This window comes from Perna viridis, chromosome 3 (genome assembly GCF_037379345.1).
Source record: "Perna viridis isolate PV_CMFRI_1.1 ecotype Kerala chromosome 3, ASM3737934v1, whole genome shotgun sequence".
Classification (NCBI taxonomy): Eukaryota; Metazoa; Mollusca; class Bivalvia; order Mytilida; family Mytilidae; genus Perna; species Perna viridis.
Window position 1 is genome coordinate 33514181 of NC_142447.1, and position 27100 is coordinate 33541280.

At 33.7% G+C, this 27100-nt stretch overlaps 1 protein-coding gene across 1 annotated transcript in view; it reads right to left on the reverse strand.

Moving 5' to 3' along the window:
* The window catches only part of LOC148621943 (chondroitin sulfate proteoglycan 4-like), a 36901-nt gene extending 11530 nt beyond the window's left edge, over window positions 1-25371 (reverse strand). The window contains exons 1-2 of the mRNA XM_088571324.1: window positions 25165-25371; window positions 2014-6612 (exon numbers count right to left, since the gene is read on the reverse strand). Coding sequence (XP_088427450.1) covers window positions 2014-6612; window positions 25165-25228 — 4663 coding nt within the window. The 5' untranslated portion in view covers window positions 25229-25371. The remainder of the gene's footprint in view (window positions 1-2013; window positions 6613-25164) is intronic.
* Window positions 25372-27100: the final 1729 nt, after the last annotated feature.

A 27100-nucleotide genomic window follows, 5' to 3' on the forward strand; every position in this document is an offset into this window, starting at 1 on the left:
TAAAGATATTATTTTATTTGTTGTTTTTTTTCTGAAAAAGTAAACAAGGACAAGTGTTTTGCTATGTTACATTTATTTTCATTGTTGTAAGGAATGGCTGCCTGTCCAACATGTGAAAAGGAAAGTAAGTGAATTTTTTACCCTGTACAAATTGGTGAGTGGAATTGGAGGTAAAATAGCTTAAAATCTAACCGGCGATGCCCACAGGAAATGTGATTATTCAAAAATCTCATTGTCCAAAACAAGAAAATCCGAAAAAAAAATGTATTTTTCGCAGGAAATCTGTCATTTTGAAGCTTAAAGTGGGTATGTTTTTGTCAGTTTTTATGCATTTTAACATGACTTCTGTGTGGTTTCCATGGTGACATTTATTCTTGTGTTTGTATTTTTTTCTCTAATAAGTTCATGCATTGAAAAGTCCGTTTTATTAGCTTTCATTTGATATATACATGTATGCACGGCTCTCAATTTTTTTACCAGTGAATCGCCATAAGGAAAACACACACAGAACAAAATATGGCATAGGTTACAAAACTATGGAGTGCTCACTTAGGAACATTCATACAGAGTTTGGTTACAATTAGTTGAGTAGTTTCAGAGAAGAAGATGTTTGAAAAAGTGTGCAGAAGACAACAGATGACAGACACATAGTGATGGCAATAGCTCACATGGCCTTTCAGCCAGAGATGAGCTAAAATATGTAGTGAAACCTGATTTTATTAAACACTGTCTGAACCAGACACATTCTGAATTTCTTTCAATCTTTAATCTGGGTAAAACAAACACTGTCTGAACAAGATGCATTCTAATCTTCTTTTAATCTTGAACCTGGGTAAAACAAACACTGTCTGAACCAGACACATTCTAAACTTCTCTTAATCTTGAACCTGGGTAAAACCAACACTGCCTGAACCAGACACATTCTAAATTTCTTTTAATCTTGAACATGGATAAACCAAACCCAGAAATATTTTACAATATAAAAGTATTTGGTGTAGACAGGTACACTGTATCACTGTACATGTATTAAGTTCTCAATCCATGCTTTTTATTTTCATGAGAATAAAATGAACCAATAATAGTCTTTGTAGAATATCAAGTTTCAGGAAATTAGCTTCTTGAACCTTAATGACTTCGTACCTTATTGAAAGGAAATACATGCTAAAAATGAACCTATCAAGAGAAGAATAACATTTTATTTTGCATTTAAATTTTTAAAATATAAATTGTTTCCCATGTTTTTTTTAATAAATGAATATTATAACCACTGACCTCTGCATGATTTTTTACCAATTTACTTATACATGTAACTACTCTAATATCATTATAGTATTTTATCATTGCTATGCAAGAAGTGTATCTTTTTTCCAGAAGAAGACTCATTTCTATCTCCATCTGCCATTGATAAAGACCATAAAAAACAGAATTCTTGTCTGCACTGTTAATTTGTTTCTATCTTTTATCAGGTTATACACTTTAACAATGTCTTTGCATGCATACCTGCCATTAACAAGTTTCCACCAGACTAATTCACATAATGACTATTGTACAGTACAATGTCTCTACTTAAATGCACCTATAGTATGTTTCACTGAAAGGTTTTCTCCACATTTTCTTACATCTGTCACACAGACTTTAAAATAGTTTAACTTTACTATTGTGTTCAAAGTACATCCTGTCATGGAGTCATAAAATTAGAATAACTGTAAAACCATATGATAACTGGTCCATTGTCAGACAGGGGCTTTATCTATTTGTCTTTAACACCTGTGGGATAATGTGAATGAATTTTTGGTATCAATAACATCTTTTCTTATTCATTTGAAAAGTTAATATACAATCAGCGAAGTGAGTATCTGTTCTAAAACATGAAACTGTAAGCATAAAAGATACATGTACACCTGTCATAATATATGTACCAGCAAAATGGAAACTTGGTCAATGAGGTTAAATTTGGTTAAAAAGATTCACATGAGCTTTAAGGCAAACAAATGCCATTAACAGTTCACTCACCTTGGTGAACAAATGCCACTTGGCCACCATCGACCAAAGCCTGGGTGAATGTGGCTATACTTTTGAATGTGTTGTTAATCAAAGCCACATGCCCATTGGTAGGTTGGGTAATGGTAAAAAGTATCTTCTCTGGAGGTGAGTCAACATCAGAAGCCTTCAGATAGTTAGATGTAATTAAAGTCATTGATCCTTTCCATACTTCTAGTTTTTTATTGACAACAATTACAGGTGCTTTATCATTGATTGCTTTCACTGCAACATGCATTATTGCAGGCCGACTCTCTTTCTGTCCTTCATCAACTGCAGCTTTTAAAGCAAAATTATCATTTACTAATTCGCTGTTGTCATGGACATAAAATATTTCTCCATTACGAACAGATTCAGAATTGAAAGTTGATACAGGCACTCCTCTGTTCCGAATAGTTTCAATCAGACCATTTCCTGGCTGTCTTAGAATTGTATAATCAACTACTTTATTATTGTAAAATCTATTTTTCAGTTTAAGATGAGTTGGTGTTAAAGGAACTCTGCCACCTTCCTTTACAGTTAAATTGCGAGTATCTATTTCGAGGTATGCAGGTACAATATCCATCACAAATTGTAAATTTTTCAATTCTTTCAAGCCATTAGAAACATCAAAGGAGAAAAAGTCATCTAATGGTCCAGGTTCTGTGTTTTGATATTTCAATTTACCATCATTTATGTCTTTCTGTGTAAAATGAATAACAACAGCTTGACCATTAAGTTGCAACTGACCATGTGTGGGAAGACTTGTTATGGAATACACAATATTTGATGCTTGACTGTTTGGATGTGAAACTTCTAAGTATTTTTGTGTAATAGCAACAGTGCCGAGCTCCTGTACTTCAATCAAATTGTTCTTGACAATTTTTGGTGGATGATCGTAACTTGCAGTCATTATCCTTATGGGAAATTCACCTTGAACTTGGGCAGCATTTCTTGCAACTACAATAAACATAAATGAATCTTCTGACCCACCCCTACCATTATGCCTGTAACTTATTATATTATTTAAAATATCTCGGTAAGTGAATTCTGTTTCATCTAAACCATTCTTTTCTACTTTCCCATGTAAAGGTTCTCTCATGAGAACAAATCTTAATTCATTAGGTTTACAGTCAATATTCGATTCAACACTTAGATTTGTGGAAGAAATCAAAATAGAACTTCCCCTTTCTACGAAAACGCCCGTATTATTTTTTATTTTGATGTATGGATTTGTTGCTTTTATTTCAAATGCAGCAGTAGTAATAAACTGTCCATCAGTGACCCAAATAAGGGCACGCCCATAGATGTTTCTACCTTTGTGACGGAAAGCAATGTTACCATCTGCTATATCTCTTTGCGTAAATTGATAAACCACACTTTTATTTCCAGTAAAGATAAATTCTCCATTGGACACTCCTCTATGGGAGTAAATAAGGTCCATTGGGTCAAAGTCTATATCAGGGTCTTCGAATGCCAAATCTTTCAATGTCAAAACATGATCATGATTTGCAACCACTTCAAAAACCTTAGTAACAGATCGTTTTGGATAATTGTCATTCCTCATTGTAATCTGGATGTTGAAAGACCCACTAAACTCTTGGTTTTTATTATTAGGTTTATCACTTATTGGTGCAGCTTTAAACTCAAAAGAATCTGACGAACTTTCAGAATCATCATGCTGGTAGACAAGGCGAAGTGATCTAATATCATCATTAGTAAACTTTGATATATTTCTTTGAAGAACAGCTGAAGACCTGGGATCAACCAGCTCTAAGTAGCCATGTTGAGGGTACTTTGTAATACTGTACTCAAATTCTCGGAAGGCAATTGTTTCAATATATAAATTACTCTTCTCAATTCCTTTATGACCTCCCTCATATATGTCTTTTAGATTAGTATTGATAACCTTTATATCACTTTCTTTTGGTAAAATTTCAAATCGCAAGCGGAAAAGTTTGGATTGAGCTGAAAGAGTTTCTATTCTTAAATCCACAAAATCCTCAATTGTCTCAAATGTCATACCTTTGATTTTGTAAACAATCACATCATCATTTATATCCTTTTGAGTGAATATGTCACCATTTTTGTACTGTATGGAAGAGTCAAACATATTTTTTGAATAAGAATTAGAAGCCAAGTGATAAATATAGCCTTGAGCTGGAGGTCGCATTAGATAGAATTTGATATCATGTGGGGGCAGCTCAATGTTGTTCGTTGATGCCTGAAGTCTGTTCTTTGATATATTAAAGTATCCTTGTGATCCATCCACTCTAATTAAGTTAGGTGTGTCAACACGTAATATCAATGCTGAAACATCAATAACAATTGTCTCCTGCTGTAGCCTTTTTCCTAAGCAAGTTGTAACAAAAGAAAATTGGTCAACTGCCGCCCTGTATGTAGTAGTAATGTGCTTGTACCTTACTTCATTATTTTCTATATTTTCTTGTGTAAACTGATTGACTCTTACCCACATATTGTCATTTTGTAAGACTTCTATATTACCGTAAGATGGGGAATTTAAAATCTCATACTTTATTGACAGTTTCTGTAAAGGAACATTTGTTTGAATATATAGATCTTCCTTTGTTATGTTTCTGTGACTTCCACTTGTTAAGCTTATTCTTTTAACATATCTAGGAACAAAAATCAGTTTAACTGGATCAAATGCTAGACTTACAATGCTGCTTCTATCACTACCGTCTGATGCATACAGGTCACAAGTTGACGCTTTACCAGTTTTGTCAACAAATTGAACAATTCCATTAGAAACTTCATCTTGGGAGAATGTTTCAATTTTGACATTAGGTTCTGATTTACGTTGAAAATAGCTTAACGTTCTTACACATTTACTGGTAAAAGTAATGCTGCCTGAATCACTGTCAGGATCATTTGTGGATAATATGTCAGTTGAAATGTCAATTGTTGATAATTTAGCCATTTTTACTATTCCAGTTTCAATAATTTTTATCATTGGTGGGTCATTGACTGCAGTAATGACAATTGGTAACACAAAAGCATACTTTTGAGCAAGTTTTCCAGGAATGTCTCCATCATCTCTTCCAATAATTAACATTTCAATACTAACACTATCACTATACTGTTCTTCCCCATTGTGACTATAAGATACTTTTTTACCAATTAAATCTAGAAGTGTGAAAACATCTGTATTTCTTCTCCTTCCTAAATCTATACTGAATGTTCCAAACTTTGGTTTTTCTATGACATAAAACTGAATAGCAGACTCTCTTATTCCATACTTTTTAAAATCAAAGACTATTTCAATATTTTGAACAGTGACTATAGCCTCACCTCCTTCATCTACAGGTAAGGGTGTCACATGAACGAATGACTGTCCCTCATCAATGTTTGTTGTACTAGCTTCTGGTGTTTCCTCTACAACACCTGAGCAATCATCAGTATTACAGAAACATCTGTATCCAGTGTCTATCTCTTCACATTGTAACCCAGACTGACATGGACTTGACATGCATGATTCTTGGATCATACAACCAACACGCAATCCATTACTTATTACAATGTCTGGAAATCCCACTGCTTGATTGTCAATAACAATATTTCTAAAACATCCATTAAAGGACATTTTTGAGGTTTGGAGTAGTGCTTTCTCAGCCATGTATCCAGCATGTTTAAGCCCAACTACACCACCTATAATTAGTTGACCAGCAAGTCTAAAGTATTTACTACTTTGTGTGCCATACCTTGATTGTTGTCTATTTCCATCTATTCCAAAAACAAATCTATCATCATAGAAAACAGCCTCAACAAGATGCCACTTTTTATCACTGACCATGTCCCTAGAGTTTAGGCTTTTAGTTAGACCACCACGATTCACACTAAGTCTTAATTTCCCATTTATCAATTCCACAGCTATTGCCTGTGAACTATCATCAGTGTTTGCAGAATTAAACAACAGTAGTGCATTGTTCTGAACTGTTTTGAATTCAAATGTGAAAGCACCTGTTGCTTGGAAGTTAAGGTGTGGTAAAACAGCATAAGAAGCAGATGAGTAAAAATTTATTTCATTTGATTTTTCTGCAGCAAATTCATCTTCACAATTCCATGAAATATGATGGTAACTTTTAGAGTTCTGTAACTTGTGAGCCAAAGCTAAGATACTGTACTGGTTGTACATCACATTAAGTATACACCCCCTGAAGAACTCTACAGTTTTGCCAGCTGGATGGTAAATATCAGATGGAGTTCCACCCAAATAGATGCCATGTTGTATGTTCAGTTGTGTAAGGGTTCCTGTACCTTCTGTTGTTATGACCTCATTTTCATCAATATACAGTGTAAATGTCAAACCTTTCTGTTGAAATCTTATTTGGTGCCAGTTTCTATCATGCAGATTAGCATTTTTGACTGACGTAAGGACAATGCTTCCAGATCCAACATCAGTTTGAACCTCCAACTTTCCATCTACAAGAATGACAGACAGGTAGTCAGTTGATCCTGAAGCTAGAAGCAAAAGTCCATTGGGTAGGGATGTCCTGAATCGTAGTTGAAGCTGAGTCATGTCAGAGTCATCTTGAAATGGCATGCTGATGTAACTGTCTCCATAAAATGAGGCTGAAAACAGAATTTAGAAATTTAATTGGATAACATTGGTTTTCATGCATTATTGTAAGTTTGATAATTATCAACTATCTGAATTATTTTTAAAACTAAGCATAACATAAATATACATGTTCCAACATGTTCATTGGGTTAGTTTTCAAAATGTTATATTCATGTAATTGTTATTTCTTTATGCAATAAAAGGTTTACTTTGTGTCCCTTCATATTTAATTATCACACTCAATTTGAAACCCTCTTGAAATAAAGTATTATTAATTATTATTATCATTATAACCCTCATAGCATGTATCTGAGAGTGAATGAGCTACCATAAAATTGACAATTTACAAAATGTACAAGGTAATTACATTTCAAGAACAAAATTGATCTAGGTCTATCCAGATAAAGCATTCAAAATGTAAAAAAATATCTATTCAAGGACAGGAACAGAAAGTAATTTGGGTAATTGTATACATAACTGTAATAGTTTCCTGTTTTTAATCTCTTGGCTATCACCCTCAAACATTTTTGTACTTTCTATTCATCAACTTTATCAGCCACAACTTCAGAATTCTCAAATGAAGGATAGAATAATCTTATAGTATGATCTACAACACTGCATTTAGTTACACTCATTCACACAAAATTTACAAGAAAAGGGTCTTACAGATCAATGCGTTCCCTATTGATTTGTGGCCATATAATGTAGAATTTTTAACCACCCAGACTTCCAGAGGGATTTTGGGATTATTGAACAGACATCATACCATAGAGTTTGCAATAGAATAAATTCAGCATTGATTCTGGCAGCACGTCAACTCATGCAATGGTTACAAGTCAAACCATATGGAACTAAAACAACTGTATTTTTACAATGTTGTTCTATCATCCTTCCACTTAAACCATACCACTGAGAGATACCAAGAGTGCTAATTGAGGTACATTCAGGTAAAAACAAAAACAGATGTTGTAACCTCTCAAATCATATGATGTCAAAATATTTGTAGGTTGTTGATGAAACCCTTTATCTTTGTTACATCACAATTCCACATCAATTAGATAGTGAAATAACCATGTGATATAAATAAAATATAATGTTTCTGTCCATTTGAGTAAACAGATTAAATATGTGATATCAGCTATGAAAATATGTTGCATGGCATCTAAACAACACCCTGACAGTAGTGATTCCATTTCTTGTCTTGTGTGCAGCACAAACCATGGTTATAATCTCTTAGTAGTATTTACTAGACATATGTTTATTTATCAATGTGATAAATATACTTATTTGAATTTTACAGCATTAGATTTTACAAGCAGATACAAAAACATTGTAAGAATGAACTGACTTTCTTTGAAATACTTAGTAGTTTAATAAGAAAATGTATTAGAAAATGTACAAGATTTTTATGAGTGACCATCCAAAACTACTACTATAGAGTGACAAAAAAGAACTTCTGCTACCTTCTTCCTTGTCTAGCTATTAAAACAAATCTTCTATAACAACTATATCACAGTGAAGTTTCATAAAAATCAAACCAAATATTTTAACAGGTACAAGACCCATTTCAAGCCTGCACCTCTGTCACTTATATAAACACTAAGCAACTAAATGCAGGGTAATTCAAAGTTACATACAATGTATTACCTAAATACAGTCGACTCCACTTAATCGCATATCGCTTTATTGCATATTTCGGTTATTAGCATAATTTTCTCCTGCACAAAACCATTTCCTATTATTCTATTAGGGGAAAAAATCGCTTATTTGCATAGGCCTTGGAGGTGCATTTCGGTTTATTGCATAGAGAATAGGTAGTTAAAGTATCTAATATACTAATGATAGCATATACAGTCATGTACTGCTGAAAATATTCAATAGGAAAAATACATAGCAAATATTTGTCAAATTTTTCCATAACAAGAGGTACACATCTTCAATATGTTATATAAACAATATTGGTTTAATACTTTTTGAGTTACAGATTACAACAAGAAGGTAAAGTGGCAAAAAATTTCTAAGTACTAACATGCTGAAAATATAGGATATCATTTGTCAAATTTCCCTAGAAGATACATGTATAACAAGAATGGACACGGTGAATATGTCAAAGAGACAACAACCCCATCGGGATGAAAAATGTCAGCTAAAGGCCACTCATGGGTCTTCAATGAACGATGAAGAAACACAGTAGGCTGCAGCTGGCCCCAAATCAACATTATACACAGAACAGCCAAATAGTTGCCCCTATATACTCCAGGAACATAAAATTAATCTGTAAGTGAAAACAAAGCATTACATTCAGAGGCCAGAAATTCTTGACTTGGGACAAGTGCAAAAAATGTGGTGAGGTTGAAGTACTTTGGCATGATTACAACCCTACCACTTTTAAATCTGTTAACTGTCGAAAAAAAACTTTGTTATAGAGATGTACACATCTTATCTTTACACAATATATACAAAATATATGTATGGTGAACATTTTGCCAAGTTTGAATGATATTGGTTAAACATTTTTTGAGTTTTAGATTACACCAAGTAGATACCATACACTATACAAAGTCACAAAGAATCAAAGTGCCGATGGCATTGAACCTTGGAAGTCATGAGATTTTTAAAATCCACTGATGTTAATTTGTTCTTTCTGTACTTCCAAAAAGATTAATTATTTACAATGGGATCAGTGGTTTCACCACTACTAGAACTACACATCAACACAATACTGATGATTCAAAATTTCAATTTAAATTTCGCTATTGTTTTGTTTGTTTGTTTTTTTTTTGTGACATTCATTTCGTTTTTATTTTGTTTCTCAATGTGTAATTCTGAAAACCTATTTTTAGTTTTAAACGTAGCCAATCACGTGGAATACATAAATGGATATCAAAGGCATTAATAAAATATAGTTCAAACTCCTATATATGTATTCAAATTTTTCTTTGACAATCAATCATGTAAAATATAATTTCAATCGTATACTGTACAAACAGGCAATATATTTATACGAAATAATCAAGCTGATACATTTTAATATTCATCTGCCCGATCTCTTTCGCCATGGAAGTACTTTTAAGGCGGTTATCAACCAGAAATTCTTTTCATTGACATCAGATGGTTTTAAGACTCAGAAGTCACATGACTTCTGAGTAAAACTTGATACATGTAAGTTTAACATGGTAAATAATGCTACATATGTACAAGTATATACTCTCTCCTCGAACTTCAAGGTATATTTCCTACTTATATATGTTCACTTTATACCACTGTACAAACAAGGTTATGCCTACATGTACAATCTATATAAACCTCTGGACAGACAAGGCAATACCTACATGTACAATCTATATATCTCTGGATGGACAAGGCAATACCTACATGTACAATCTATATACCTCTGGACAGACAAGGCAATACCTACATGTACAATCTATATACCTCTGGATGGACAAGGCAATACCTACATGTACAATCTATATACCTCTGGAAAGACAAGGCAATACCTACATGTACAATCTATATACCTCTGGACAGACAAGGCAATACCTACATGTACAATCTATATACCTCTGGACGGACAAGGCAATACCTACATGTACAATCTATATATCTCTGGACGGACAAGGCAATACCTACATGTACAATCTATATACCTCTGGATGGACAAGGCAATACTGACATGTAAAATCTATATACCTCTGGATAGACAAGGCAATACCGACATGTACAATCTATATACCTTTGGACGGAAAAGGCAATACCTACATCATGTACAATCTATATACCTCTGGACGGACAAGGCAATACCTACATCATGTACAATCTATATACCTCTGGACGGACAAGGCAATACCTACATGTACAATCTATATACCTCTGGATGGACAAGGCAATACTGACATGTAAAATCTATATACCTCTGGATAGACAAGGCAATACCGACATGTACAATCTATATACCTCTGGATGGACAAGGCAATACCTACATGTACAATCTATATACCTCTGGATGGACAAGGCAATACCTACATGTACAATCTATATAAACCTCTGGACGGACAAGGCAATACCTACATGTACAATCTATATACCTCTGGATGGAAAAGGCAATACCTACATGTACAATCTATATAAACCTCTGGACGGACAAGGCAATACCTACATGTACAATCTATATATCTCTGGACGGACAAGGCAATACCTACATGTACAATCTATATACCTCTGGATGGACAAGGCAATACTGACATGTAAAATCTATATACCTCTGGATAGACAAGGCAATACCGACATGTACAATCTATATACCTCTGGACAGACAAGGCAATACCTACATGTACAATCTATATACCTCTGGACGGACAAGGCAATACCTACATGTACAATCTATATATCTCTGGACGGACAAGGCAATACCTACATGTACAATCTATATACCTCTGGATGGACAAGGCAATACTGACATGTAAAATCTATATACCTCTGGATAGACAAGGCAATACCGACATGTACAATCTATATACCTCTGGATGGACAAGGCAATACCTACATGTACAATCTATATACCTCTGGATGGACAAGGCAATACCTACATGTACAATCTATATACCTCTGGAAAGACAAGGCAATACCTCCATGTACAATCTATATAAACCTCTGGACGGACAAGGCAATACCTACATGTACAATCTATATACCTCTGGATGGACAAGGCAATACCTACATGTACAATCTATATACCTCTGGATGGACAAGGCAATACCTACATGTACAATCTATATACCTCTGGAAAGACAAGGCAATACCTCCATGTACAATCTATATAAACCTCTGGACGGACAAGGCAATACCTACATGTACAATCTATATACCTCTGGATGGACAAGGCAATACCTACATGTACAATCTATATAAACCTCTGGACAGACAAGGCAATACCTACATGTATAATCTATATACCTCTGGATGGACAAGGCAATACCTACATGTACAATCTATATAAACCTCTGGACGGACAAGGCAATACCTACATGTACAATCTATATACCTCTGGATGGAAAAGGCAATACCTACATGTACAATCTATATAAACCTCTGGACGGACAAGGCAATACCTACATGTACAATCTATATACCTCTGGATGGACAAGGCAATACCTACATGTACAATCTATATACCTCTGGATGGACAAGGCAATACCTACATGTACAATCTATATACCTCTGGAAAGACAAGGCAATACCTACATGTACAATCTATATAAACCTCTGGACGGACAAGGCAATACCTACATGTACAATCTATATACCTCTGGATGGACAAGGCAATACCTACATGTACAATCTATATACCTCTGGATGGACAAGGCAATACCTACATGTACAATCTATATACCTCTGGAAATACAAGGCAATACCTCCATGTACAATCTATATAAACCTCTGGACGGACAAGACAATACCTACATGTACAATCTATATACCTCTGGATGGACAAGGCAATACCTACATGTACAATCTATATAAACCTCTGGACAGACAAGGCAATACCTACATGTATAATCTATATACCTCTGGATGGACAAGGCAATACCTACATGTACAATCTATATAAACCTCTGGACGGACAAGGCAATACCTACATGTACAATCTATATACCTCTGGATGGACAAGGCAATACCTACATGTATAATCTATATACCTCTGGATGGACAAGGCAATACCTACATGTACAATTTATATATCTCTGGAAATACAAGTCAATACCTACATGTACAATCTATATACCTCTGGATGGACAAGGCAATACCTACATGTATAATCTATATACCTCTGGATGAACAAGGCAATACCTACATGTACAATCTATATACCTCTAGAAAGACATGGCAATACCTACATGTACATTGTATATACTACAAATATATATAAACTAAGATTTCTAAATGCTGTGCATATTCTAAAGTTAAATGCAAACTGTTTTGCCACAGTATGTATTAAAATATCCTATTCTCAGACCCAACAGTATCATCCATAACTGATAGCATGATTGATCATCTTTTCCCATATTCTAACAAACTGTGGCATAAAATTTCTATTCATCTAGATGAAAACTCTAACTAAGGATGCCTGCATGGCTAGACTTCTTTTATTGATGCATGGTATTTAGGCATAAAATAATCATTTTAAACACATTTCCAGAAAGCACTCTGTCAGCAAGACATCTACAAAGAGGAAACATATAACCATCAGGAACCATTGATTTATCTCATATTTCCTTGCAATAATTACATGAAGATCAGATGAAACATTTGATATGATATTTTCTGGTGAATGATGAAATTTAATGTTCAACTGACTTTCTAGACAAAGAAGTTTCATTGATTTTTACTGTCTGGATAATCAATGGTACCATGTATGATATTATTCAAAGGATCACCAGCATTTTCATAAACTACATACAATTTGTACTTGTAGAAGTATACATTGTACATAGGAGATAGGACAAATTTGATGGCCAATTCTTGTTACTGAATAGAGATGTTTTTCATTTTTTTTACTTTGTGATTCCTGTTTTTGAACATATTTCTACCCACATGTAAGTGCTTATTATACCCCACTGTTTGGTTGATTTTGGAAACAAGGACAGGACATAACACAGTTTCAAGTTTACTATATTTTTTTTTTTTTTTTACTTTACAAATGTATATTCATGACTACAAATGATCACTTATGGGTGAAAATAGAAGTTATAAAGGTATTATTGATATACAAATATACTTGGCTGTTACTACTGGTTGGTTAGCCCTTCATAGCAACCCCAGTGTCCTAGCTATGGCAAAATGGAGGGGCGCCCTGCCCCTCTGCTCCTATTGAGTAACCTTTTAGCGACCATTAACAATTACCTGAATGGCCCTTAAAGATTTCCACCCTTTTTAATTAATTACCCCAAGCCAATTATTAAGTGTCACCTTCAATGGCTTCATTAACTACATCCTGTCGTAATTAACCCACAGGTAAACCTCAGGTAATTATCTGTGATCAATCAGCTGACCAGGGTTATCCGATAATGATTGACAAGTAGAAAATGAATCCCGATTGGATCTATAACAATTTTATGGACAGCCAATCATTGGTTAATAATTAATTTCTACTGCACAACTAATTTTACAAATATTTTCAAGGTAACAGGTCTAAATTTTGTAGAACTACCGGTGTATGCACATGTTTGTTTATTCAAGATGTCAGCTACCTCCCTTATAATTTCAATATTTTAAAAATTTTCTATATCTTCAACAGTAAAGGACATTTTCCATAAGTGGTAATTGCAATAATTAAAGGAAATAATATTTCTATTTACTTAAGATTTTGATATTTAATTGGACCAATATTGAATATTTGTAACATTCCCTGCTACATTTCACCTCATAATATGTCATAAATGTAAAGAATCACTTGCCCTTACCTTATGATTAACAGTAACTGGGAGCACGAATCAGGTGCACCAGTTTTTAGCTCTCTGACTTTTGTTACTTTGAATGATTTTAGTTACTTCATGTTCTTTGTTGTGCATGTCTGTTTTCCAGGTCTTTGTCTGGTCTTTGTCCCTGATTACATTCTTTTGAATACTGCTATAACCTTGGTTCCCTTGATTACTCTTTCAAGAAATAAGCCTTACATCATAAAATAGTCAAACTTGGACTTTCAATAGAAATAATAGCACAAAAAAAAAGCACATGTGCATCAAAAAAGGAGGTGTTATGTAACTTTGAAGTCTGGAAAAGAGGACCATTTCATTGCTTAGGAATCTATTATTGGGTATTCTGGTGGTTTAAAGGTAATAACAAGATTTTATACATTTTCTTTAGCAAACAAGTCATAGGAAAATCCAAGGAGGGCTTCTCCGTGCATGAAGTCTGGTTGATTAAACATCTGTATAGAAAACACTGAAAATCACTGTAGAGGGCCCTTTTTCCGCAAATTCTGAATCTGCTACTGAATGTGGACAGAAAAACAGACAGATACATACATTTAGGCTGATTCCTGAATTCCCCTCAGACTACGGGATTTGGATGAATTGACAAATAAACAAAGCTTTTTTTGTATATACATGTATATGTACATGCATTTGTTTGTAATATAAACAAGAGGCTAAATCACTCATCTGGTTAAATTTTTGCCTTTCAAGGGCAGTGATTCTAACAAGGACTTGTCTGACAATTTTGACTAAAATAAGACTCTGTTATGACTTATCATAAAGATCATATCATCAATTGAAAGTTTCTATCTATTTTTTAGTTTTCAAGATTATGGCTGAAAACTACTAAAAACATATTTTTTGCCTTTCAAGGGCAATTACTCTAACATGGGGTTGTCTGAGTATTTTGACTAGAAGTGGTCTTTGATCAGCGTTACCATAAGGATCATTTCAGCAATTGAAAGTTTCTTTCTATATCTATCTATCTATCATAGTTTTTAAAAATAAAAAACCCATATTTTTTAACCTTTCATGGACAACAACTCTAACAAGATGTCATCAGACATTTTTGATCCAATGCAGACTTTTGTTGGCCTTATAATATGGATCATTTTGGCAGTTGAAAGATTCTGGCTAAAATCTAATAGTTTTGAAGATCAGAGAAAAACTTCTGTCTGACCCCTATGTTCTATTTTTAGTAACAGTGGCCGAGTTCCTCAACAGATAAAAAATCCACACATTAGAATACTCTGAAGAACATTCTTACCAAGATTGGTACAAATTGGCAAACAGTTTCAGAAGGGAAGCCAAAAAAACATCAAAAAGGGCATAAACTCCAACATGGCTTCAAAAATTTGCACGAATTGACCAGAGATAGACAATTAATTTCAGAGATATATGAGAACATCTGTCTGACCCCTACATTCAATTTTTTGAAACAGCAGCTATGTTTCTTGACTGATCATAAATCCCCACAACAGTTCTATGCAAAATACCCTAAGGAACATTCATACTGAAATTGGTATGAAAATTTTTTTTAAAGTAATAACATTAAAAATAGCCAAAAAATATCAAACAAGAGGCTCCCAGAAGCCTAAATCACTCACCTGGTTGAATTTTGCCTTTCAAGGGCAATAAATTTAACAAGAAGTTGTCCAACTATTTTGACACAAGAAGACTTTGGAAGGACTTTTCATAAAAACCATTTCAGCGACTGATAGCTTCTTTCTCTCTATCATAGTTTTCAAAGGCAATAACTCTTACCAGCAGTTGTCTGACAACTTTCATCCTAATAATAAGGATCATTTTAGCTATTGAAAAAATTTGGCTAGACGTAATGGTTTTGTAGATATATGCGAAAAACTACTCTCTGACGCCTATGTTCCATTTTTAGTAACAGTGGCCATGTTTTTTGACGGATCAAAAATCCCCACATCAGTTCTATGCAAGATACCCAAAGGAACATTCATACCAAGTTTGGTTCCAATTGGTCAGGTAGTGACAGAGGAGAAGATTTTAGATATATAACATTAAAAATAGCAAAAAATATTGAAAAAGGGCAATAACTCCAACATGGCTAAACGGATTAGAACGAAAATTTGACCACAGATAGATCTCACCATGCTGAACACTTTAACTCAGTCAGAATTTAGCTAAGCCTAACGATTTTGGTGATATATGCGAAAACTACTGTCTAACCCCTATGTTCTATTTTTCGTAACAGTGGCCATCTTTTTCGACAGATCAAATATCCCCACAACAGTTCAATGCAGATACATTGGAACAAGGAACATTCATACCAGATTTTGTTCAAATTGGTCAAGTACATGTAGTGTCAGAGGAGAAGAGTTTTGAAAATTGTTAATGACAACGATGATGACGGACGCCAAGTGATGGCAATAGCTCACATGGCTGAAGGGCAAGAACTCCAAATTGACACGAAAATTCGATTATAGATCTCATCATGTTGAATACTTCTTTTCAGTCAGAATTTGGCTAAACCTAACAGTTTAAGAGATATAATTGAAAAACTTCTGTCTGACCCCTATGTTCTTTTTTTTTCAGTAACAGCAGCCATGTTCTTTGACAAATCAAAAATCCCTACAACAGTTCTGTGCAGAATACCCTAAGGATCATTCATACTAAGTTTAGTTCTAATTGGTCAAGTTGTTTCAGAGAAGAAGCGTTTTGAAAAATTGTTAAAGACGACAGACGATGGACAAAGACAATGGACACCAAGTGATGGCAATAGCTTACTTGGCCTTCGGCCAGGTGAGCTAAAATGTGTTGAAAAGTACTTGAACATTTCAGGAGGAGATGTGCTTAAGAGGTTTTCACATGTAAAACACTTTACATTAGGTTGGATTCTCTCCTTTTGTAGATATCAGACAATAATTATCTTCCTTTATGCATATCTACATATCTACATATGGTATATAACCTTCCTATATAAATTCATAAAAATCTGTTCAGTGGTTCAGGAGAAATTGCACTTACAATGTGTGTGCACAGATAAAAGGACAGACAGTGCAATTCCAATATACACCCAAAAGCTATGATTGCAAGGGGTACATATATAAAACTTCAGTTTCATTGCGAATCAAAACATGAATAGATTCAGCATGTCAAAGAATCCCTAAAATACTTTCTAAATGAAATCAGAATGAAACAAAGTTTTATTTTGGACTGCAATTTGGGCAAACTTGAAAAAAGAGCTGAAAAGGGAAAAAAAGTTAGATAAATCATGTAACATAACATCTTTCAATAAACCTCAATAAAACCAGTCAAGAAGTAAGCTTATAAACAAACAAAATGTTCTTTTCTGTCTCTAATCTTAAAACAGCAAAGGTCATGGCTCTTAAAATCAATTGTGACTACCATTTCATGGTACAGAAACTTGTGGTACAATGTACAATTGTAATAGACATTAAAAAGCCATTTTATGGAAAACAGAAAAATGTTTTGTTTTTAGTCATTTATTAACCCTTCACATATTTTCCAACAGTAATGGTCATATCATGGAAATCAATCCCAGTACGATTTTTATGGTAACTAAATGAATGATAAACAGACACAACAAGGTCAATAACCCTTCTTTAAAGTAACAGCACAACTGTTAGGTTAATAATGCTATTTGAATTCTTTCTTGAAAAATCCATCAATTAGTGTCAAAGGGAAATCAGACTGACCATAATTACTGGTGCTTTCCATCACTGGTCAAGACTGCAAACAACATGCTGGATAGCTAATACATCATAGTAAACAAGCTTCAAGTGGAAAATTGGTTGGATCACAATTGATAAAAGATATGCAGTACAGTTACAACAATGTAGTTTGACCATTCAAATTATTCTGTCAGGGGTGGTAGATAATCTCGTGGCCATTGGGTGGTACATAATCTCATGGCCATTGGGTGGTACATAATGTCATGGCCAATGGGTGGTACATAATCTCATGAACATTGGGTGGTACATAAACTCATGGCCAATGGGTGGTACATAATCTCATGGCCATTGGGTGGTACATAATCTCATGGCCATTGGGTGGTACATAATCTAACTAAAAAAAAAAGATATGTAATCAAATTTGACTTGCATTTGTGACTGTTGATGGTTCTGTAAAGACTTATTTGCCTTTAAGAACTTACATAAAGGTGTGCATACACTTGTTTAAGACCTTTTGGTAATCTCAGAAAGTATTTTCAAATTTGGATTTATAAAATGTAGGGTATACACTGGTGCATTCATTGCACTTCACCATTTCCATTCTTCTTTCTTTTGCAGGTAAAAAATTAAAAACCCCTGAAATTCTCAACTTGCATCCAAATACACGCGCAGTACATGTTTGTGCTTCATAACAGGTTGTGGCCTTGACCCCTAGTGCACTAATTTTTCATTCAATAAATTTCTACTGAAAAAGTTGTTAAGATACAACACAAAATCTTTAAATTACATGTAAATTACCCCCCTGTGACTATCAAATGGTCATTAATTTCAAGATAGAATTACAAATGAGAATGTGATTGACCATGAACTTGGAACTTAATCAATACATATGGTTGGTACTGCATAAAAATAATTCACAAACTCAGACACTTATATGTACATACGTAACTTCATTTACTATGTACAGTAGTTGGTCAATATTCACCAGAATACCCTTTTCACCTTTCTAATGGAATGGGCTATAATATCCTGTTTGTCTTTGTTTTTTAATGAACTGCCTTGATGCTTTCAGGGTAGTTTAATAGCCTCCAGTTTGGGAGTTCATGACAACTGACCATTTCATAACAAAGACTTTGAAATACACTGTCGCTGCTCCTCTGTCAAGCATGCAGAATATAGGCTACACATGTACATGTAGACTGACAAGTGATGCTTTTTTTTTAATACCCCATCCTATAAATGTGTCAATTTTTTTTAGGATTAATGAATAAGTAAAGGTTTTGAATTTGGTAGATAAAAAAATCATCAACATATCTTTCAGAGGATAAGAAAAACACAAGTCATAAACAATTAATCAGTGTAATTTTGAAAGGAAACAATATTGGGAATAATCTGTCACAATTGGGATACCTTTTAGCCTTATTTTGAACAAGTTAGAACTTTGGAAATTTTCAGATCATTTAAGGCAAACAATATCAGTGGTGACAACTGGTTAACTTAGAATCAGAGTAATGTGTCTGATTGGGGTGACACATTTGAACTGTTACATTATACATGTACTTCTGTATACTAGCACAATAAAAAATTGACTCAGTATGCCAGACAACTACAAAACAAGGTTTGTTCAATGGGTCAAATTTTCTTATGCAATGCATGAAATACATATCTGCCATAGGATGTTAAACATCAATCAATCAATCAATCAATCAAAATGAAAGTAGAAAATTTTCAACTAAATTATTAAATTTATTCTTACAGTTTACAAAATGTAAAACAAAGAAGAAATAACTCTTAAACAAATCATGATATCAAATACTGTAAAACTGTTTTTACATTAATATGTACAGATTTATTGAAAATATTGTTTCTAATTTCAGTTTCTCCATACATGTACATTTGTAAACATGTATATTATTAATGAATGTATAAGCAGCTCTCTAATCACATACATGAAATGTACATTGTATAATAACTAAATGTTTTGCATAGCATTGCTTGATATGACCACAGGTGTTAAATCCTGAACAGTTATAACGAGTATGGACACAACTTCAAACTTGATAACACTTACGCCTATACTTGGATTGTGACTGAATGCTTGACAAGATTCTGAGTTAAAATGGTAACAATAAGTTGTTTTCAAAAACCTGCTGTAAACAACCTTCATACCTTCTATTGCCTAGAAGCTAGCAATAAAGAGCTGCACTTATAGCACATGATACGCCCGCTGCCCTTCTAACTTGTCCTTATGCTTTTAATGGATTTATATGATCAATTAGAAATACTGTGAGTCCTGTCAAATACCCTCCGCCCCAAAAAAAAACTGCACAAAAAATTTGGCACTATGAAGGCTACCTCAAATTTAACTAAGTTTGAAGTCTTGATTTTTCACCCTTACATTTCTATCTTGTTTAAAACATACTTTTCTGACAAGATTACCTTTTATATTTATCAGTCCATCATCATAACAAATGGTTTGTTTTAATTGATTTTTCAATGAATAAAATTTCCTTGGCCATTTCCAGCTTTTTTCAAAGAGTAAAACTTCATAACACAGAAACGTAAAATTTGACATTTATACAAATCAGAAGGGAGCTTACTTCAATAGGTATGAACAATTCACCAAAGTTCCATAAAAGTTAGTGATAGTGTTTTTGAGTAATTGTGTGAAAACTTGAAATTCTCCCTTATTTTAAGTACAAAAATTCATTCCACAGAAACGAAAACTCTGAAATTCATAAAAATCAAAAGGGAGTTTGTGTCAACAGATATGAACAGTTCACTAAAGTTTCATAAAAGTTGGTGAAAGTGTTTTTGAGTTATTGTCTGAAGTGTGGACAATGGACAACGGAATACCATAATACACCCAGTCTTTGACGGGCATCTAAAAATGTATGACCCTATTGACCATTATTTTTATGTATAAGTTGAGAACCCTTTCATTCAATCCCGATTTTGGTATATGTACATGTAGTATGGAACTTTATGATACTTACATGCAAGTTAAATTAGAGCCTCTAAAAAAGCCTGAATCCCTCACCTGGCTTGATAAGCAACATTCTTTTTTTTGTAAAAGCTTCCATGTTTTATCTTGGACAAAAATTCATACATGTACCTAAGGAATACTCATATCAATTTTTATTGTACATGTATTCTGTGCAATAGTTTCTGGGGAGAAAATTTTTTATTTTAAAGTACATGTAATAACATGAAAAAAAAAAAACATCAAAAAGGCCAAAAACACCTTAAACATGTACAGATCTCTTCAGGCAATCATCTCATCAAAACTGTCAGAATTTTGCTAAACCTAACTGTTTAGGCAATATATGTGAAATATTTCTGTCAGACAACTAATGACCTACATGTGTATGTTCTATTTTTAATAATGGCTGCCATGTTTTTGGACAGATAAAAAATCCTCAAATCAGTTCTACATGTATGTAGAATACCCTAAGGAACATTCATACCAAATTTGTTTCTAATTGGTCAAGTAGTGTTAGAGATAAAGAGTTTTTCGAGATATAACCAAAAAAATTGTGAAAAAACATCAAAAAAGGGTGATAACTCCAACATGGCTTCACAGACTTACATGAAAAATTTACCACAGATACATTTGTAGATCTCATCATGCTGAATATTGTAACCCCCCACATCAGAATTGTGTTAAACCCAATGGTTTTAGAAATATTTGCAAAAAACTTCAGTTAGATCCCTATGTTCTTTTTTCAGTAATGACTGCCATGTTTTTGGATGAATAAAAAATCCCAACATCAGTTCTATGCAAAATACTGTAAGAAATATTTATATTCATTCAAATGATTCTACTTAGTTTCAGAGGAAGAGTTTTGAAAAACTGTAAAAGAGGAAGATGAACAACAATGATGGATGCCAAGGCCTGCTTTTCAATATCTTTATCCTTTTTCTAAGGGTTATAGCCAAAAATACAAATGTGTAACATTCAAAACCTTTTTTTTGTGGTATGTAACCTACATGTAACAGTGCAATTTAATAGTGATCCTATAAACTTTAATTTTAACTGTTGTTTGGAAACCAGAAAAATGCATTTATAGCCCATTTAGGCCCTTCATTTCTAAATGGAACAGATCATATTCACAGATCACTCCAAGTCAAATCTTTCTAGTAAAACAAGGTACAATAATGAACATAGAGGTTTCATCACAATGCCCTCAATATGAATTTTACAATGCATCCCATTTGTATAAATACAGTTGTAAACTGTAAGATCACTTTTTAACTGATTTGCAATTAAACATGTAGATTTGTATTTCTGCTGTGTTGGCACTCATTTATTACACTTCTACAACAATATATTAGTATGAAGGTTGTTTACAGCAGGTTTTTGAAAACAATAATTTGGCCTCTTCTATACATGTAAATGAGGTGACCCTTAATAACCTTTTGTTATGATAGAGTGCCTTCAAAATACATACAAATGTAAATAACCATGAATTCCCAAATGTCTTGGGAAAATATTATTTACATGTACATGTAGCTCCTTTAACATACAAGTACATGTACCAATACATATGGTGTGTTCTAATGGAGCTTACTAAAAGAATAAAAAGCAATGAAGCAGTCCTATTTGTGATTCACAACTGGGCATCATTTCACAAAGCATAGTGAGCATGTAAGTCCCATGGGATTGTTAAAGATATGTGTGTATATAAGTCTTACAAGTGTGAAATTTTACATTTTTTTTATGATTTACATGTACTTTTATCAATTATTCATGATATAAATCATTTTATAATGGTGGAATATCAATTGAAATCACTTGAGATCATTAAAATTTTGAAGATCAGAAATCACTTAGAAAAATTATTTTATGTACCTTGCAAATGCTGATTTTTTTTAATTTTGAACTTGTTATTTACATAATATTTCTAATCTGAAAAACTAACATTATGAACTCACTTTTAAGAATTTTACACCATAAACTCAATTTTAAGAATTTCAAGTTGAATGAAATGTATCTTGTTTTAACACATGTACATATACAACTTAGTTAGGTGACAAAGAACTTGCAATGAGGAAAATGTGTTACATGAAGCTCCCCAGAGTCATGGGATCTCTTAAAAGCTATGCTTACACAAAGTATGTTGAAGAAGCTACATGTACATGTACAACATTTATCATAATTTTCCTTCAGGTTTCCCAATATGCACAAGTACATATAACAACGAAAAATAAAACGCTTTACAGGGTGCAGCTTATAATGCCATACGACTGCAGAGGTTGAACCCTGAACAGTTGGGGCAAGTATATTTGTATGGACACACCATTTAAGCTTGATACAGCTTTGAATTTTGATCATGATTTGATATTTGACACTGGATAAGAATTTGACCACAACTGAGGCAATCCCTTTATTCCTATAGGTTGTTGAAGTAGAAACCAAACCTTTCTAAGGGACTTGTGGTACAATTTCAAAGCAATTCATTCTATTTTGCTCAAATTATTATCCAGAAATTAAAATAAAAAACTACTGTCTACGCTAATTTTAATTTCTCCACACTTAACAAGGGAGATAATGTGAGTGGAATCACAGTGTCTCCACCAAAAAAAAAATACCCAAGAATACCCCAAAAAATTATAGAAAACATATATTTTCTTTTTAGACGTGATATTTTTTAATGGAAAGTTTTGAAAAAAAATTTAAAAACTGGTGAGTTACGACAGACGGATTGTCAATACAACAGACAGATTAAATGCATCCAGCACTTGTTTGTTCATATTAATGGATCCACTGCTGTATTCCAACTATTTTTCTGGTTTGTAAGGATTTGCATAACATACAAGTTATTTTAACCATAGTACTTACATTATGTATTCTATTTAATATGTAAGAACAAAGTGTGTTCATCCTTGCAATGATAAATCTATCGAATTATCGTTTACAAGCAAGTATTTTAATCAACTTTTTTGTTTCAAAAGTTTAAGATTGGATACAGAATGAACATTTTTCACTTAAACTTACATGTACATGTACAATAATTCACGCTTTACCGTTCACATTTCATTACGAAACGTGCAAATTTGTTTGTGAGAGCTCTATGGACTTAGGTTAAATTTATCTCAATTGATAATTTGGTAGAAAATCCAAAGCGTTTCTAGTGATCTTCGCGTTTCATAACAAACAGAACAGTAAATTCTCCATTTTGACGGAACATTTCTTAAGCTTGAGACGAGTTCATATGTTTCAATTTATCAGTGGTGGATCCAAAGGATGGTCTCACAGTGCATTTAATCAACCCCTTGATGCTTAACAAACACTGCCAATTCCTGCCAAATGTGGTGTTGGTAATTTTGCTTGCAAACAAATACATACATGTACTTAGCGATGAACAGAAACACCAGCTTTTACTGGGGATTTCTGTAGTATTGCTTCTAAAAACTATTTTATTTTGTACCACAAATAAATTTGTATTTCTTGTTCCTAAGTACGAGTCAACTTGAGAACATCTCAGGTCGGCCTCATACACTGTACATTGTACAAACATGTATGTCTACTTTCCTAAAATTACTGCTCTTACAGTTACATTTTCTTACTTTGATCAGATGTTTTGTCATCAAACCTCTAATTATTACAAATGGTCCATGCACCTGACCACCTTACAAAGCATTTCTGGGAAAATGACAAAGAACCCACCACCCACCCTCCCCTCAAAAAAATTTTTTTTTAAATTGAAAAATAAACACAAATAGAAATTTAGAAGAAAAAAATTATGGCATTCAGTTTTCTTGGTGTGATGGAAACTACTTAAAATGGCAACAGTTATTCCTTAAGCAAACACAGAAAATGCAAAAAATGAAAAGAAAAGTAGCTAAACCCTGCCGTTTGTTGTTGACTCTGTAGTTTTGTATTGAAATCAAAACCTGCCTTTAAGAGGTTATATTATAGAATGACTCTATAACCCCTAGTGGGAACGCAACTTTTGCACTGTTTCGGCGATGATAAAAATATTAAGCCAATTGACGTTCATTTGGTACCACATCCAAATTTTCCTCTGGATCTGCCACTGTTTATGCCTAGTCAATTCATTGGCTTCTATTGCAAAATCTCCAATTTTAACCAAATTGACCTTGATATATATGAAGAACTATTCTGTATGCATTTCAGAACAAAAGTGAATGTGAAAGTGTCTATTTGTTGCCAATTGTATACCCCGATCAAGGCAACCTATCAATATATATCCAAATTAAAAACGACAAATAGAGCAAGTATCAGATTGCATGGCCAGTGGAAATTCGAAATTACCTCTAATTTGCAACAATCAAGTATCTTAACTGAATTTAATTGAATATAAAATAGTTAAGGGTTTGATGCAAGAGACTGTGATTGAAATTATGATATCTTGATATGACACTTAACAGCAGATGAAAATTCAAAACAATAACTTACCAGAATTCACGCTCCTGAGGCAGAAAAAGCAAACCAAAAGAATCGTGCATGGCTGAAACTCCATTTTATTTCACATATATCCTGTTGTCATCTTGCAAATTGTATTATGACTATGCATGCAAATGATTTTGTCAAAGAATCCATGGCATTAGATTTCTTTGGACTGTTTTCCTTCAAAATCTCGCATTGTCTCGCACTTTGTTCAGTCGGTAGACCAAAATTAATGATTGATCCTGATCTCGTAACGCGATGCACATTTTCTACTTCTTTTCCGGGACTTTGAAACTCGATTTGTTTTCTTGTCCTTCAAGTCGCTTTATATATTGGTATTAATTGTATGGCGTCTCTATTAACTCTTTTGCGTCAGCTAAATTCTTTCCCAGTATTTATATATTCATTGACACTGGTCTCTTATGCTCCATTTGAGCATAAACCTACAATTAATTTACAGGTCTATGATGTTAGTTTTCTTTAATTTTGTTTGTTTGTTTGTTGGGGTTTAACGCCCGAGCAGCAATATTTCAGCTATATTCAGGCGATGAACATGAAGTGGATGACAAAATGAACATGAAATGATGATGAAATGAAAAATGGGATGGGACAGAAGGACAATGGGGCAAAAAAAAATTCCGACCGCCACTGGAAATAGGGGGAGGTAGGTAGGGTCGGACAATTTAGCATCCTGTGGCGGAGCCCTATGGTTCCTACTCCGGGAGAATACCACAGTAGGGTTCTTTAACGTGCGAGGAACGTGGTATCTTTCCCAACACGGTGCACCACTATGGTTTGCGGTCAGATTTTTCGTATTATAGCCTGACAACCCCAGCATGTAACACGCCAGGGGTACCCCATTCCACCACCTGGGGAACACAACCCAGTTGCTCTGTGGGCAGAGCGCCCTAGCCGCCGGCTAGTGTTCTGAGCACTATTTAGTCGCCTTTTACGACAAGTTTAGCGCTGCTGCAGGCCTATTCTTTTGACACCCGGACCTGCACGGGGTGTTTTCTTTAATAAACTAATTTGAATTCATATTTTTCTCTGGACATGAAGGTTACATGGATCATTAAACATTTTTAAAAATAAAGCAAAAAGAAAAATACTGCAGAAAGACAAATCGCTTGATCATATGGCATATATTTATCATGCATTCATATACACGGCAGGGAGGGGGGGGTAACTTCCATTTTTTAGGTCTGGGTGTGCCAAATATGCGTTCGAAAAGGTACCAATATTTACTTATTTTCAGCCTCAAAACCTGACCCATAATTGTATGAACACTGTAAGATAATTACTCATCTGGACACCTGCAGTTGACAACATGTATGTTTTGTTTCAAGTCGAGTTTGTTTAATAAAAAAGCTGCACTGGAGACATTTGTTTGTCTTGCTATTTATCAGTAATTCAGGGGTCATGATTATATAGGCCTTTATATATCTCAAACAGAAAACCATACCCATATTTTTGGCACATCACCGTACTGTAATATATAGGAAGTTACTCCGTCCTCGGGTATATAAATGACACTCGACAGGTTTACACTCTCTCGAAATGCAAAACTAAGGCGTAGTACAACTTTTTTCAACCTGTCCCAGTATATTTATTCTTTCATCCTCACAAACATGGGGTGTGTTATTACAAACCTTCTGTCATAACTTTACCACTTGTTCAAATGAAACAATAGTAGTTTTAATTTCATAACTTAAAACTGGGACTAATAATTCAAAACAATTATATTAATCTCAGTTTAAAAAAAAACATTTTATAGTGTAATGCCTAGTCTTTTTGAAATATGTTAGAAGTGGCTGATAAAAAATGGCAAGGAAAATTCGTACGAAAATCTAAATGAAAAAAAAAATGATGGTTTTAATTAAGTTTGATATATGTCTTTCTGTTGTTTGTTGAGGACAATATTTAGTCTGAGGAAAAATATCATATT